The sequence below is a fragment of the Geotrypetes seraphini genome, chromosome 13 (genome assembly GCF_902459505.1).
Source record: "Geotrypetes seraphini chromosome 13, aGeoSer1.1, whole genome shotgun sequence".
Lineage (NCBI taxonomy): Eukaryota > Metazoa > Chordata > Amphibia > Gymnophiona > Dermophiidae > Geotrypetes > Geotrypetes seraphini.
Window position 1 is genome coordinate 75,765,620 of NC_047096.1, and position 17,040 is coordinate 75,782,659.

Genomic DNA, 17,040 nt, shown 5'->3' on the forward strand with positions numbered 1-17,040 from the left:
AGGATGTTGGAGAAGTTGCTGCTCTGAAATTTCTATCACAAAGGAAGGAAATACAATAAACCAATTCAATACTTTTTCAGTGATACCTATGTCTGGGAAAACCTGGTCATGTCCTATTTTTAGAGCAGTGTTTTTCAACCTTTTTACACCTATGGACCGGCAGAAATAAAAGAATTATTCTGTGGACCGGCATCGGTCCGTGGACCGGTGGTTGAAGAACACTGTTTTAGAGGACTGTCCAGGTGCAAGGGGGATTTCCGAAACCCATTAGTTTATCTATTTTGGAAGACCCCCAAGCTCAGAGCTGCGTCTGGAGGGCCTATGCCAGGGGTGGGCAACGAGGGCCTGAATCCAGTCGGGTTTTCACTGTCTCCCATTGTATGCAAATGAATCTCATAACATATTCATTGAGTAAATCCTAAAAACCCGACTGGATTCCGATCCTCGTTGCCCACCCCTGGCCTAGGCGCATGCAGGGACGTTGGCGTGATGATGTCATACGCCTGCGTGCATGTGCCTGATGCAGCGGCGTTCCAAGAGTGAGCAGCATGCCATCGGTGTTGGCTCGCTCTTTTGACATCAGAGAGAACGCCGATGACTGATGCGGCAGCAACCTGGCGCCGGGGAGCCCCACCCCCACCCCCTTCCCATGCCACTGGCCTGATGTCATTGCATCCTCCAGGAGGTACGAGGTTCATGTGGGGGGTGACTGGGGCAGGGCCAAGCGTCCTCTTCTTTTGAAGAGGAAATCTGGTAACCCTAGCAATGAAGAATAATGTTTAAAGCTGTCTGGCGTGAAAGCTGAACTTGAAGTGCTTATCCACCCCCCCCCCCCAAAACACACAGGCACGGAGCAGCGACCCTCAGAAATCAACACGCGATCAGTCAGCGCGCGCTTGCGGACACCTCAACCCCACACGTGGAGCTCCCCATACGCATGCGTCAGTAGAAGGCGCGGCTGCTGGCCCGCGCATGTCAATGTCAGCCGGGCAGAGAGCAAATGCGGTTGCGCTCGACGGTCGATTTCCTCACGGTGTCCCGCCCTCTTCTGACGCTCCTTCCTGTTTCCGGCAAGGCGGGACGCCTCAGAAGGAGAGAAGCTGTGTCCTCGGGGATAGGGAAGCTGCTGGAAAACCTTAGGTAGGAGCTTTTGACTGGGGGGGGGGGGGGGGGGTTTAGTGCTTGAGGGAGGGGCGCCGGCTCGCGGTCTAGGTGGAAATATGCTAAAGAGGGGGAGCTGGGGAGTCGGCAGACCGGTCCCCGAATGCACGTGAGCACAGCCGAATGCATGTCACTTGGTTTCTTGGCTATAAAATCCTACGAATTTCACAGTCGTAAACATGCTGGAAAACTATTATTATTCTATGTACAATTGTTTATTGCACTTTGATAGTTTGGAAAATCAATAAATCTCCCCTATTCTTATTTCGGTTCGCCACTAAGTCGATTGCATGTAGCAAAATCCGTATAGCAGTGGTCTCCAACTCAAGCCCTTTGCAGGGCCACATTTGGGGTTTGGAGGTACTTGGAGAGCCTCAGAAAAAAATAGTTAATGTCTTATTAAAGAAATGACAATTTTGCATGAGACCACTGAGCTATATAGGGTTTCAGAATGCCCTGGGTGTGTTTATAACAAGCTTTACAGTTTTTGAAACATTATTTTTTTTATAGAGGTATTTTTTTTCTAAGTGATTTAGCCGGGAGGTAAAATCTATTATTCGATTCTGGGTTAGAAAGGATGTGCTCTACTTGGATGTGTGTTTGTCTTTCTTTCCTGAGCTTTATTTGGGTTTTTCAGGTGTGGCGGAGATCCCCGAACGGACTGACAAATGGCAGCCAGACTGTTTGAAAGCATTGGCAAACTTGGCCTAGGACTGGCTGTGGCAGGAGGAGTTCTCAACTCTGCATTGTACAATGGTGAGACCTGTTTAAAACACTAAGGCAGCTCTTCTTACTTTAGACCTTCAAAAAAAATTGCTATTAGTTCTTTGTGGTGAACCAGTTTTGCAATAGTGAAACGGTACTTTCTGATCTGTATAAGTTTCTGAATTGGTTTTGTAAGAGTAAAATTGTCCTAACTCTAGAACATTTTCCCTCTAAAACACTCTGTTCACTTTTGAAATGTGAAGTATGACTACATTGACAAAGCAACCTTTTTTTTATTTAATGATGCTTTTGCTGAAGTCTGGCCTTATTTGCTTGCTCCTGTGATTTACATAACAATAACCATACTAGGTCAGACCATGGTGTTAGCCTAGCATTGCTAGCAGTCAGCATTTTCTGGTGGCCTAACCAATGTTTGCAAAGGCCTATAGGAGATTATATCATTCATATCTGATCTTGGGGCATGTCAGTGCAGATGGGCTAGCAGCCTCAGAATAAAGTGACAAAAGACTTTGATACAATCTTGAGGTGCAAAGCGGTGTTAATGTTGGTCCAGCTGCATGGTCTAACGCAGATAGGGCTAATCAGAAACCATTATCAGAGTGATACTGGAAATTACATTCAGCTCTAGTCTGTGAGGGACAGTTTCTCCCTCTTTTCTTCTCCAGTCTCTCCCACCCCACTTACCATTGTTTCAAACAGTTTACACATTATAAACAGAAAGATACTGGGACGTACAATAGTTTCTATTTTTAGAATAAGACTCCAACCTATAAAAGCCTCCTCTTTGCAACTCTCTCTCTTTCTCAGCAAACAGGAAGCCAATGAAGCTTTTCCAACAATGGGGATACATGATCAAACTTTCTCTTCCCAAAAAACAGTTTAGCCGCGGTATTTTGTATCAGTTGTGGTCTTTGTAGATTACCTTTGGTTAGTCCCAAATAGACTGAATTGCAATAGTCCTGCCGAGCAAGTATGACCAGACTGAACCAAGACAGAAAAATGTTGTTGATGAAAAGAAGGCTCTAACTTTTTTTAACATACGAAGACCAAAGAAGCATTTCTTAACCAAACAATTTATTTGATCTTTAAATGTGAGCGGGGAATCTATGAGAGTTCCCAGAATCTTGGAAGAAAGTTTGACCTATCTGAAGCCAATGTTAAAGTAGAAGGGAGATAATCCAATTTCGGTTTTAGCTTCATTAAGTTTCATTTGTTTGGAGTTAGACAGCATCCAAGTTTGAAGTTGAGATGCAATGGTTTATATTGGAAATAGAATGAAAATATCAACATATGTAAAAAGAGTTTCCAAGGCTGATGTATTGAAATTCTTCAAAGTACTCCTATAGATATTAAAGAGTATTGGTGACAGTGGGGATCCCTGTGGGACCCCACACTTAGATCTCCATGAAGTTGACAATTTACCTTCCATATTTACGGTATAAGAACGTAACAACAAATCAGTAAACCAATCTAGGACTACTGCTCTTACCACATACTATTATTACATTACATTACTGATTTCTATTCCGCGATTACCTTGCGGTTCAAGGAGGATTACACAAGAGTTGTCAGGTTACAAGAATTGTAACATTACATAAGAATTGTCGTAAGAATTACATAAGAATTGTTGAGAAGTTAAGGATATACATGTTGGGTAATTAGAAACATTTTAGATTAGATATGGGTGGAGTGTGTGGTAGGTGGAGTTTGAGAAGGGACTGTTCGTGTTTAAAAGTATTTCTCTGTAACTTAATCGAGTGTCCCCTAGTCTTTGTAATTTTTGATGGCGCAAAAAATCAATCCATTTGTATCCGTTCTACACCACTCAGGAATTTGTAGACTTTATTCATATCTGAATGGCTGCCTCGAGTTCTTGCGGGACCCTTGAGAACTTGCAGCAGCCATTCAACGAGCAGCTCAGCGCTGGGCAGGAGCAAGGTATACTACTGGGCTGTGAAAACTCGAGGCGTCCATTCAGGGAGGGGCTCAGGGCAGGAGTGTGGAAAGCTAGCTCCTGCCCGGTACACTGCTGGACCACCAAGGATTCAAAAAGGTACGCGGAAGAGAGGTTAAAAAAATATTGGCAGAGGAAACAGGAGAGATCCCTCCTGTTCTGGCCCACTATGTCATACGACAGGCCCAGTGGAGGCCTGCAGGACATTGGGGGGGGCAGGGTAAAGAGCAGAAAGGAGGTGCAGAGCTTGGCAGGCTGGAGAGCCTGATAGGGAGGGGGGACAGGGTGGAGAGCCTGGTAGGGTGGGGGCTGGGTGCAAAGCTTGGCAGCAGAGGGAGGGGGACAGGGCACAGATCCTGGCAGGGCAGTGTTTGGTTAGAGGCTTGATGTCCAGAGGTGCCCACTTGTTGGGACCTCTATCTGGGAAAAGACGGAGACTCATGCTGCAGAAGTCTGCAATTCTTCCCCAACTTGGCCAGGCTTTATAGTTGACCGGCTATGTGATCCTCTTTCCCCTTTGCGGCGCAAGGTTTTCCAGGGCTTGAGACTCAATCTGACTGGCAAACCGAAGATCAAGTTCATCTAGCAAACCTGTGAGGCAGAGTTCTTCTCCATTTCTCCCAGCTGCATTCCTATGCTGAAATAGGCAGGCACATGGCATAGTGAGGCAATTATAGCCTATTGGGGGAAGAGGTGTTTCCAGAAGTGAAATTTAAAGGTTTCTGCTGCCAGAGCCAAGGTCTCCCCCCCCCCCCCTCAAAAACCCCTTTCCCTGCATTTTTTGTACTTCAGGGACATTTTCAGTGCACAACCAGCAATCTCTCAGCTATAACTGAAAAGAAATCTAGACATTTTTTCTTGTTGCTGTAAGATGACTATTCTTTGTGGACATTATGAACAGGACTTGGACTTTAGATGTGTGTTTGAAAAATGCCCCTTCTCACCCCCATCTCTTCTCTATATGTGGTGTTCCTCTTTGTCTCCCTCTTCCTCGTTGTAATGCAACTTTCTTGCTTTACAGTGGATGCTGGTCACAGAGCTGTTATCTTCGATCGGTTTCGTGGCGTTCAAGAATTGGTGGTTGATGAGGGAACTCACTTTCTCATCCCCTGGGTGCAAAAACCCATTATCTTCGACTGCCGCTCCCGTCCTCGTAACATTCCAGTCATCACAGGCAGTAAAGGTGAGCCCCTCAACAGCAGAGTGAAAGTTGTCTCTAACAGGTGGGACGATGTGACTCGGTGCTTGCTGAAGACTGGTACACAAGTAATGGGAAATTGGGACATTTGTTAACATTCTTTCTAATTTCTTTGTATTCAGCCTGTTCATTACTACCGCATCATTTAAGTAATATGCCCATTTATGTAGAAGCCTGAGGGAGGGGGATAAGAATTGAAAAGGTTTTGGGCTAGCTTCTAAATTCAAAGAAAATTTGTCAAGGCCTAGTCTGGAATATTGTCCTTAAAGTGCCAATGTGGAAATGTTTATTTCTGTATCTTTTTCCTGGAAAAGAGCATGCAAGATGACAGTAATCGAGGTCTAGTGCAGAGTTCAGTGCAAGGCCTGAGAGCCAATGGTGGCCACATTGTCTTCCTGTTTCTATTTTTATTTGGTTTGGGGGTTTTTCCTGCTTACTGGGCCTCTCTGCCCAGGCCAAAAAGTGGAAAGGGCTGCATGCTTAAAGCACAAGGCATATTCTAGTGCAATAGGTGAGACATTCTAGTCAAGTGGGTAATGTCACCATGGCTATCTGCAGAAGGAATCCAGTTTGGATTTTTCTCTATGCCTCTTGTGTACTTCACGGAGCTCCTTAGCTCCACCTACAGTTTTTCCCTTCTGCACGTATGCCTGCAGGAGTGTGTTCATTCTGCTCTAGAACAAAATGTAACCAACTACTGCTTACACTGCGGTCTTGTGACCACTATCTTAGGTTCAGAAAACTTTTAAAAGCATTTCTCTACCAAGACAAAGAGCCAACCCTGAATTAACTGAATGGCAATTGTAAAAGCCCATTTCTAAGCTATCTAATGCAACTCCTGGGACAAAATGAAGAGCCAATGATGACCTACTTTATATTTGTAACTGCAACTTAAATTTTACTTTAATATTTGTACTGATCTACCTATACTTGCAACCATATTGAATGTCCTTGTCAAACTGTCCATTGTAACTTACCCAACCTCTTATAATGTAATCTGACCTTGAACTGAATAGGTAAAGGTGAAATAGAAAACCTGATTGACATGACATGTTTAAACACAAAAACATAGTGAAGGAAGACTTGAATTACAACTTTTGATTTGCCAGTAGAGTAGGTTCTGGTTATTCATTGGGTTTTCATTTTATGATGCATTCTCTATTTCTGTTATTTTTTGTGCAGATTTACAGAACGTGAACATAACTTTGCGAATCCTCTTTAGACCTGTTGCCAACCAGTTACCACGAATTTTCACCAGCATAGGAGAGGACTATGATGAAAGGGTCCTTCCTTCCATCACTACGGAGATCCTAAAGTCTGTCGTGGTAAGAAAAAAATCAATTTGTATCCAGCTGATATTAGGCAGCCGGGCCCCAGTAAGATTTATTTTTCTTCCAAACATTAGTTGTTGCACATGTTCTTTCTCTTGGGATCAGAACTTGTGCCATCTGTATCAAGAAAATAATAACCCTATGTTTCACTGCCTTGGTCCCTTCAGAGATCTACTAAACAGTAACAGTCTTTTATATAGGTCTCTGCTGAAGCTCTTGTGGTCAGCACTTGCTGTCACAGCCCTTGATATTCAGTGGTCTAATTTTGCCCATTGTGGTCAGTGTTTTTTTAAAAAACACTACTTCTGGCTGAATATTGACCAGTAAGATTAATAGTACAGCATAGCATATGAAAATTTGAGACAAGTGAACAAGGAATCAAAACATTCACAGATAAAGACAGATTGTTCGCTCTCTCCAAGGTAGGGAGAACAAGAGGGCACTCTCTAAATTTGAAAGGGGATAGATTCTGTGCAAACATAAGGAAGTTCTTCTTCACCCAGAGAGTGGTGGAAAACTGGAATGCTCTTTCGGAGGCTGTTACAGGGGAAACACCTCCAGGGATTCAAGACAAAGTTGGACAAGTTCCTGCTAAACTGGAACGTATGCAGGTGAGGCTGGACTCATTTAGAGCACTGGCCTTTGACCTAAGGGCTGCTGGGCACGATGGATCACTGGTCTGACCCAGCAGCGGCAATTCTTATGTTCTTATGAATGATGGACTCTAACATTGTGTTTTGATGGTGTTTGTAAGAGTATTTAAGGTTAGTTGTTCCCTGGCGCAAATGAGGCTCCGTTTCTGGTCAGTATAAAGCCAGCTGAAAGCCATGTTATATGTATGTTATGTATATAATAGCCCTGCATGTGTGTGTTTTATTCTCACACCTCTTAACTTTTAGCTCCCTTTCTTTTTTTTTTCTAGGCTCGATTTGATGCAGGAGAACTAATCACTCAGAGAGAGCTGGTGTCAAGGCAAGTCAGTGAGGATCTGACAGAACGAGCAGCTACTTTTGGGCTCATTCTAGATGATGTTTCTCTGGTGAGCATCCTCCATTTCTTTGTTTATTTCTTCACAATAGTTAAGTCTATATATATATAGCAATATCTCGCACATAGCTTTCTAGTAACACACCACCACCATCTTCTCACTTAGGCCAGGATTCTCCAAAAAACGCGTTAACAAGCTGCCATTTTGAGTATTGAAACAAAGCAGCATATTTCTTCTACACAATGGCCATGGATTTGGACTTGAAGGATGAGATGTACAGCGTCAGCATCTATGAGACAAACTTGGTTTTTCTTGTTACATAGAATTTTTTGGACCCCAGTTTGTTTGATAGTTGGATAGTTCTAAGTCTAATAGATGCTGGTGCTGTCATCTTGAAGTAGGGATCATTTGTTGTTTTATTGTCACTTGATACTCAGTTTTTGTAAGTCTGGGGTAAAATTAATAGAATATTAGAGGCTTCTATTCCACTGTCGTATGACATTGTTTTATTTGGGACTTTATTGCAACATAAGAGTCCAGTTGATGCAAACAAAAGCAGACTTCTTCTTTTCATGACGGGGTTAATAGGCAGTTAATAACACGAAATTGGAAGAACTGGGACAGACTGAACTTTAACTTTTGGTGGGAAACTTTGTCAGTATTATAGATTTGAAAGAATGAATTCTGGACAACTAGGACATAATAAAAAATTTAAAGAAACATGGGGTCCATTAGCGGAATTTGTTAAAACTGATTAATCGAATAGGCCTTTAATTCCTAATTGATTTTTACACACATCCAGTGGGGGAGGGAGGAGGGGGAATGTACTATGTATCTGTTAGGATACAAGTGCTGTTTGGTGTATTAATTGATTGTATATTCTTTGCAATTTGTACTTGATTTGAAAATTAATAAAGAATTTAAAAAAGTGAGTCATTCTCAAAAAACTCACGCATGCAAATGAGGTCGGCGGACAGTAGCAAAGATTCGCTAAATTTGCATGTGCCCATCGCTGGTGATATTGATGGGCACATGCGCAGAAAAACCCCCCAACAGTGGGAGAGATGTTCAGTGCCATAATCTAATGTAAATGCCCCCATTTATACAGAATTTTATTTTAAAGCATTTTATTTACAAAGATGTCACTGTTCCCTCTTAAGCTGAGCAGGAGTCCTTCTTCTAAAGTCCTGTCAGTGGGAGATACCTCTTTCACTATGACATTTTTAATAGTGAGGAACTTGACAATCCTTAGTGACTGAAAAAACAATTTTGAAACACTACCCTCTACTGGAGGACTTCCACATACCTTGTTGAACTTCTGGTAGCAGAGTGGATTTGTTAAATCAAATCAATTTTAAATTGCTAGTCAGAAAGACTTGATATAAATCTTGTTTTCTACAGACTTATTCGTGCTAGCATAATTTTAATATTTACAACAGATGTCAGAATAGGCTAATTCTTGATATACTGTGCAAAATCATCTACTACAGCAGTGATTCCCAACCCTGTCCTGGAGGAACACCAGGCCAATCGGGTTTTCAGGCTAGCCCTAATGAATATGCATGAGAGAGATTTGCATATGATGGAAGTGATAGGCATGCAAATTTGCTTCATGCATATTCATTAGGGCTAGCCTGAAAACCCAATTGGCCTGGTGTTCCTCCAGGACAGGGTTGGGAACCACTGCACTACAGAATTCATTTAGCATCTTGTGGGAGCATTAGCTTGGTTCCACCCATTCTTTTCAGAGCTGCTGCTACAAAATGATTGCTATGGAAGTATTTAGTAATTTCAATATCAGTCGATTATGTGCATTTCCTGAGATATCAATTGTTTCTGCAAGAAAGACATTCCCTTCTTCTGTTATACAAGCACATACCAACAGGATCATTGTGGACATTAGTCCACCCATTGAGACTTACCAAAAAATGTAAACATTGCATGAATATACAGCCTCATGATAGATAATTAAAACGAATACCGTGTTTCCCTGAAAATAAGACCTAGTGCGTTTTTTGGGCCTAAATTTAATATAAGACACTGTCTTATTTTCGGGGTATGTACATGATCATCTCTCCTTTCCTCTCCTTCACCCCAATTCTTCCTCTTTCCTTTCTCTCCCCCACATTTGCAGCATCTTTCGTCACCTCCCATCCCTCGTGCAACAGGACCCTTGCCCAGCTTCTATCCTACCCTCCCATCCCTCGTGCAGCAGGACCATTAAGCGAGCACCTGCCACGCAGATGAATCCCCATCCTTCCCTCCCTCCCATCGAAACCCTGCCGCGAGCCCTACTTATCTCCCTAATCAGCATCGAGCCGGCAGCACTCTTAACAGGCTGCTTCGGCCTTGTCCACCCGTGAACTCTGCTGCGTTACTGATGACAGGAAGGAGGGAAGGGAAACTGCCAGCGAATCCCGGGACTAGGGCTTATATTAAGACCTACCCTGAAAATCCTGCTAGGGCTTATTTTTGGGGTAGGTCTTATTTTTGAGTACTTATTTCATGATGACCTCTAAATTATAATGTATGTTAAATAGAAATCTAGATAGATTTTCTTCTCAAAGCATTTTATTAAAAAAAAAAAAAAAAAATCTGATTTTAAATCCAAAATAAAAATTCATTGATTTTTATCTACCCTGCATGGTCCAGTCACTATGGTCCCTGCACACAAACACTAAGCTGCAAACAATTTATGGGGGCTGTGACAAGTGAAACACTTTGTATGGCAGGCTATGAGCAATGTGGGCTGCTAGCGCCATCTCCAGTCATTCAAGGCAGTGGAGGGTTAAGTGATTTGCTCTAAGCCACAAGGAGCCATAGGATTTGAGCCTATGCCCTCTACTTCCCAGCCATCACTCTAGCATTTAGGCTGTTCTCCACTCCACACAGCTATGGGAAAGCATTACATTTTAGATTTGGGAAACTTTCTTTTTGACTTGGGCAACCAGTCTACAGAGCACGTACAGTATGAAAATTCTTCTTCACGATGAGGAAAACTTTCAATATACATGCTATCAAGAGGACTTAGGTTTACCAAAACTTCCTTATACTGTATTATAATTTGATTTATAACATTCTTAAATGATTTACATTACATTAGTGACATTACATTAGTGATTTCTATTCCGCCTGTGCCTTGCTATTTATTAAATAACTTACCTAAACAAGATAACATCTTTCCATACCCACAAGCAAGAGAAGTGAACATGTATTCCATTGTTAGGTTGGTCTACTAAAATCCCCTTACTGAATACACTTCACCTCTTTTATGTACATCTTTAGGGGGTAATGGAACAGAAGTTGCCATACTTTAAACATAATTTAATTCCCTGCATCATGTGGGAGGCTTTGTGATCCATGTGGTATGTTACACTTGTCTCTGTTTCAAGCTTGTTTTTAATAGTTCTTTCCTTTCATAGACCCATCTGACCTTTGGTAAAGAGTTCACAGAGGCCGTGGAAGCCAAGCAGGTGGCCCAGCAGGAAGCAGAACGAGCCCGGTTCATTGTTGAAAAGGTGAGAGGTATCTTGTAGAAGTGCCTTTTTCTCAGATGTTCAAAGAGTCTCTGACAATTGTCCAAAAAGATACTTCTTTCATGTTGCTATGAAAAAAGTATCTTTTTGGACAAATGTAGTAAGTGGCGATCATGGGACTCAGGGTTTTGTTCCCCTCTTTCATTTGTCCCAGAAGTGAGAATCCTCACTGAAAATCAATTGGAGATTTCTTATTTTATTTTTTCCTTCTCAAGATAGATCATTCTAGTCACAAAACAAGTCTTATCAAGCCCAGTATCCTGTGTGATAGTGGGCTTTTCAAGCTGCCTGTCTTCATGGGTGGTGAGGGCTTGCTGGGAAAGGGAGTGTAGCTAGTTAAATGAGGGGGGTGGGACTGTAAGTGCTCAATAGCAAGGGCTAGCTCAGTGGGAGGGAGGAGGGAACTTAGGCTAGGAGGAGTATGTGGAGTAGATGGCTGATCAGGGCCCTGTCCAGGGAAGAAGGCAAGCTTGCAGTTTCAAGAGTGGTCCAACTCTTTCAGGACGTGGGATGGATAATAAGCTTCAAGAAAAGTCAACTGGAACCAACCCAGCATCTGGAATACCTGGAGTTTTGTTCGATAGGCCTGGACCAGGGTTTATTTTCCAGAGTCATGCAGATTTCAGATTTTCTACTGAGTTCAACCTCCACAGTGTGGCAGTAACTGCAGTTCCTGGGATCAATGGTGGCACCCATAGAGGTGATCCCTTGGGCAAAAGCACATATAAGACTCCTTCAAGGCTTTCTCCTTTCTTGCTGGTCTAGGACAAACTCACTACAGCAGATGTTTCCTTAGTTTCCGGAAGCAAGGAACATCCTGTGGTGGTGGCTGCAGACAACATAGTAACATAGTAGATGACGGCAGATAAAGACCCGAATGGTCCATCCAGTCTGCCCAACCTGATTCAATTTAAAATTTTTTTTTTTTAATTTTTTTTCTTAGCTATTTCTGGGCAAGAATCCAAAGCTTTACCCGGTACTGTGCTTGGGTTCCAACTGCCAAAATCTCTGTTAAGACTTACTCCAGCCCATCTACACCCTCCCAGCCATTGAAGCCCTCCCCAGCCCATCCTCCACCAAACGGCCATACACAGACATAGACCGTGCAAGTCTGCCCAGAACTGGCCTTAGTTCAATTTTTTATATTATTTTCTGATTCTAAATCCTTTGTGTTCATCCCACGCTTCTTTGAACTCAGTCAGTTTTACTCTCCACCACCTCTCTCGGGAGCGCATTCCAGGCATCCACCACCCTCTCCGTAAAGTAGAATTTCCTAACATTGCCTTTGAATCTACCACCCCTCAACCTCAAATTATGTCCTCTGGTTTTACCATTTTCCTTTCTCTGAAAAAGATTTTGTTCTACGTTAATACCCTTCAAGTATTTGAACATCTGAATCATATCTCCCCTGTCTCTCCTTTCCTCTAGGGTATACATATTCAGGGCTTCCAGTCTCTCCTCATACATCTTCTAGCGCAAGCCTCCTATCATTTTCGTCGCCCTCCTCTGGACCACCTCAAGTCTTCTTACGTCTTTCACCAGATACGGTCTCCAAAACTGAACACAATACTCCAAGTGGGGCCTTACCAATGACCTGTATAGGGGCATCAACATCTTCTTCCTTCTACTGACTACGCCTCTCTTTATCAAGAGACGTGCCTCTCTGCATTTCCTTCTGGGAGATACTATCGACCGATGCCAGCCTTTTCGATTGGGGAGGTCATTGCAACGGACACCCAGTTCAGGGTTGTTGAATTATTGGCTCAGCAAAAGTGGTCCATAAATCACCTAGAACTGAGAACCTTTCAGGTAGTGCTTCAGGCCCCGGAGAAGACTCTGGAAGGTAAGGCAGTCAAGTTTTCTCAGACAATGTGACAGTGGTGGCCTACATCAGCAGGCAAAGAGGCACCTGAAACACCCCATTACACCTAGAAGCTCAACTTCTCTTTTGATGGGCAGAAATTCATTTGCATGCTCTCTCAGCTGCGCACATAGCAGGAGTGGAAAATGTGCAGGCAGATTTTTTCATTTAGCAGATTTGACCCGGGGGAATGGTCACTGTCTCTCCAAGTGTTCAACACCATTATTCGGTGATGAGGGTGCCCACAGATCTGATGACCTCAGCAGCAAACACAAAGGCAACTCGCCTTTACAACCATAGACTCGAGCCCAAAAGTGCGGGGTTGGATGCGTTAAGCCAGGTTTGGCCAAAAAAGGGGCTTGTTTCCTCTGTGGTCTATGTTTGCCACATTCGCAGGATGGCAAGTCATCCGAGGCTTTTAGTCCTAGTGGTGCCCAATTGGCAGATAATGGCATGCAGACTTTGTTCGCTTCCAGAGAATCGAAGACTTCAGACTGCCAGTCCATGTGGATCTTCTCGCTCAGGAATTGGTCCCTAGAGAGAATCCAGGAAACAATGGGCTTGTGGCATGGCTCTTGAGTGGCGGCCCTGATGAGCAATGGTTACTGGATGTGGTCATCGCTACTCAGAAAGACCATGTAGCTACTTACAGATCTCTTCGAGCTATTTTTTACCAAGTTCTATAGAGTAGATTTAGCAGCCAGAAAAGACACCACTTTCGGATCCTCTGTATTGAAGGCAGGCTCAGTGGGCCCTCCCTAGACTCAGGAGACTGCTTTGGTACATCCCTAGAGCCAGGACTACTAAAACACATTGCACTAGAAAGAAAGATTAGGTTCTTGCCTTGATAATCTTCTTTCTTGTAGATGTGTCTAAGCCCTGCCCTGTAAGTGGGCTTCGCCTGCATTCAGATCAGTCTGTATTTGGAGAATTCTCTCTCTCAGATAAACTGAAGGGGTTATTAAAAAGGAACAACACTCAAGAATATAAAGTCTGGTTTGTCTTCGCTTGATAGCAGGATATGTGAGTAGCTATTAGCCCTATATATTAGTGCTGGTTGCATATGTTTTTGTATCTGTTTTTGATCAGTTACTTGAAGGTTATAATATTAGTTGGTATGTTTCTTACAGAGCAGAACAGAATTGTAGTGTTGGGGACTTTCCCCATTTCCCTCCTTCCAGTTATGTCTTCCATTACAGAGCGACTTGATTGCTTTTGTACAAACTGAGGAGGTAGGAGCAGCTGTCTGGGAAGGAGGTGGAGCAGAAAAGATGATTGACAGCATTCTGCAAGCAATTTACAGGTTCAGATGCATTTACCTAACGTTGGGACGACTAGACACATCTACACGAAAGATTATTGAGGTAAGAGAACCTAATCTGTCTTGTGTCCTGTTTGTTTTAATTAGATTGTAAGCTCTATTGAGCAGGAATTGTTTTTGCATGCAGTAGTCTCGTAGTAGAGGTGGTGGAGACACTGTGTGTGTGTGAAGTCGAGAAAGCATGAGACAGGCACGTGGGATCTCTTAGGGAGAGGAGGAGATGGTGGCTACTGTGGATGGGCAGACTGGATAGGCCATTTGGCTTTTATCTGCTGTCATGTTTTTCTATGTGATGCCCCCTGCCATACAAGTTTATCTACATTGAGTAAGAAACAGTCTGCAAGTCCAAGGGATATTCCAGTTGAGATGGATACATTGGATGTCTCAGATATTCTGGAACATTCTGAGACGATAACTTCCTGAACTATGCTGATTTATATTTGTCCTTATATTCGATAAGCACAGGATTCTTCAGATGGTGGGATTTTTTTGTTTTTTTTACATCGACATAAACTGTTTCTTAAATTAGACTGTTTACACAGACACTGGATAAAGAAGGAAACTATTTGTCTTGTTGCGACTAAGAGTAGTAATTGGTTACATATTTTTCTCAAATTTTCAATGCTTTGCCTTCTTGGATTTAAACATTATCTGATCCAAGATATTTAGCATTCTAGGACTCTCCTTTGGAATGCCTTGCCACTACCCCTTCATCGGGAGCAATTTTTGCCAAATTTTAAGGAACAGTTGAAAACTTTTTATTTCAAGATAACTTTAGGACATATATATTGTGGTCACTTTTTTGATTCTTGGTGAATCCCATCTGTTCCCACCTTTGGATGGGGGGGACAGGCTGTGCTTCAAGTATTTATGTGTGTTTTGGTGGGGGGTTATCCTCTTTAATGTCTGTCTCTTCTGTCATTAATTGGAGTTCTTTCCTTTTTACATTTTTAAAACTGCCTAGAAGGTTCTCCGATTTGAGCAGTATATTAAGATTTTAATAAACCTGAAATTTAAATGTGTAATTCTATATCAGTCTGCTTTACCTATTTTTTTTCAACCAAGTCATCTGACCTTGTTGGTGCTGGTACCATCTTCCACAATGGGTGTGGATGTTGGTGATTGATCTCATATGCCCCCTTTTACAAAGCCATGGTAGAGGTTTCTACTGCAGGCCAGTGAGGTAAATGGCTCTGACACTCATAAATTTTGTGAGCATTGGAGCATTTACCTTGCCAGCACGCAGTAGAAACCTTATCACAGCTTTGTAAAAGCAAGCGATGGTTAGGTTATTATAAGAATCTTTTTCTAAATTATATGATTGTTTTTGTTTCTTTATTAAATGGATTCTTTGGTTTTCAAAATGCTCTGCCTCCTGCACTGTGGAGTTCAGCTTAATCTTGTGGTGTTTTTTTCCCTTTGGAATAATGTGTTAATTTTTGCAACTTATAAGATTTGTGTTTTTGATTGTAAAATTCAATATTGCCATAAATTACAAACAAAAAAGGAGAAATATACATACACTAGCTCCTTTGTATGCTATGGATTGTAGATATCCTGAAAACCTAACTGGCCAGGTATATCATGAGGACCTCAGTTAAGAACCACTAATTTAGAGGGTATGAGTCAAATTCCTTAGAAATTTCTGTGCTTTTTTTGTTTTTGTTTTTTTAAACTAATGTGCAGTACAATACAAGTATAAATAATTTTATTTATTTTAAAAATTTAAAAGAAAATCATCATAACATAGACATTCAAATAATCCTTAATCATATTTACAAACTAAACCATGTTAAAAAAGATCGTGAACAGTTCATCAGCTTTGCCAGAGACGGCAATTATTGACTAGAAAAAGGCATCTACAAATAGTTGAGTCTTGAGTAATTTCCTAATCGTGCCCTTTTCCCGACAATTTCGTATTTGGTCCACGAGGGAGTTCCATATTTTAGCTCCTGCGCAGCAGAAAGTCATTTTACCAGTCTCAACAAGCCTTGGGTTCACCTTCGTCTTCAGTAAAGCTAGATTTTCAGGACGTAATGAACATGTTAGTTTTAAACAATTCTGGAATGTTTCTGGGTTATTGAATATCTGCTCTGTTGGCATGAAAGAAACCTTGCCTTCCTCACTTTTCTAGCCTGAGGAACCCTAATCGGGCCACTACTGTCCTTCATTCTTCTTTTTCTTTTCTTTCTGCAGGCTGAACACCAAAAAAACGCTGCAGTTATCTCGGCAGAGGGTGACTCCAAAGCAGCTGAACTAATTGCCATTTCTCTAGCTAGTGCTGGCGATGGGCTGATAGAACTGCGTAAACTGGAGGCAGCAGAGGACATCGCATACCAGTTATCTCGGTCTCGTAACATCACCTACTTGCCCTCTGGACAAACAACATTGCTACAGCTTCCACAGTAACCATGTTGGAAATATGTGCGATGCAAAATTAAGAGAGAGAACCACATTTTTTTTATCTTTTAAAATTCATGAATTTTGGGATGTGGCTGCCCAGAATGCATAAAAATAATTAAATTACCCTTGTCTGTACAGTGAACTCTTAAAACAGTCCGACTCAGTGTAGATTGCCCAGTGCACACACTCAGTTTATCTGGAAGTACTCTGTACAATAGAGATAATATAGATGAAGGTATTGCGGTACCACCAGGGTGGGTCTTGGCTTGTGAACTGATCTGTTAGAGCTGCTTTTGAAAATCTGTGCTTCTCGCTGTGTACAGAAGTGGACTATCTTCAGTTCTCATGTCCTGGGAGTGTGCAGAGTACTTCAGAGACCAGCAGGGTGCGTTGCTTGTGTCAGGAATGTGACATTAAGGAGAAACAAATGTCCTTGCACGACTCATTTACTGATTTGTCTGGCAAATTAAAAAGATGTGAAGAAGAGGCCTGTGCAGTTGTAAGTTCCCATATAAATTCTTTGTATAATTATGTTGGGCTAATAAAAATTTTGACAGCATG

At 42.2% G+C, this 17,040-nt stretch overlaps 1 protein-coding gene across 2 annotated transcripts; it reads left to right on the top strand.

The window, feature by feature from the left end:
* The first annotated feature begins 525 nt into the window (after positions 1-525).
* PHB (prohibitin) lies at positions 526-17,040 on the top strand. 2 transcript variants are annotated; one of them, XM_033918866.1, is made up of 7 exons: positions 526-685; positions 1,799-1,917; positions 4,863-5,024; positions 6,222-6,364; positions 7,293-7,409; positions 10,781-10,876; positions 16,273-17,040. In XM_033918866.1, exons 2-7 carry the CDS (start codon positions 1,830-1,832, stop codon positions 16,483-16,485), a joined length of 819 nt encoding a protein of 272 aa, XP_033774757.1. In that variant the 5' UTR covers positions 526-685; positions 1,799-1,829; the 3' UTR covers positions 16,486-17,040. The 2 variants fall into 2 exon arrangements, with proteins under 2 accessions (XP_033774757.1, XP_033774756.1); XM_033918865.1 differs by lacking the exon at positions 526-685 and adding an exon at positions 829-1,140.

Coding starts and splice junctions, on each gene's coding strand:
- PHB (XM_033918866.1), top strand. CDS start 1,830: ATGGCAGCCAGACTGTTTGAAAGCATTGGCAAACTTGGCCTAGGACTG. Junction 6,365..7,292: donor AGATCCTAAAGTCTGTCGTG/GTAAGAAAAAAA, acceptor TTTTTTTTCTAG/GCTCGATTTGATGCAGGAGA. Junction 7,410..10,780: donor TTCTAGATGATGTTTCTCTG/GTGAGCATCCTC, acceptor TTCCTTTCATAG/ACCCATCTGACCTTTGGTAA.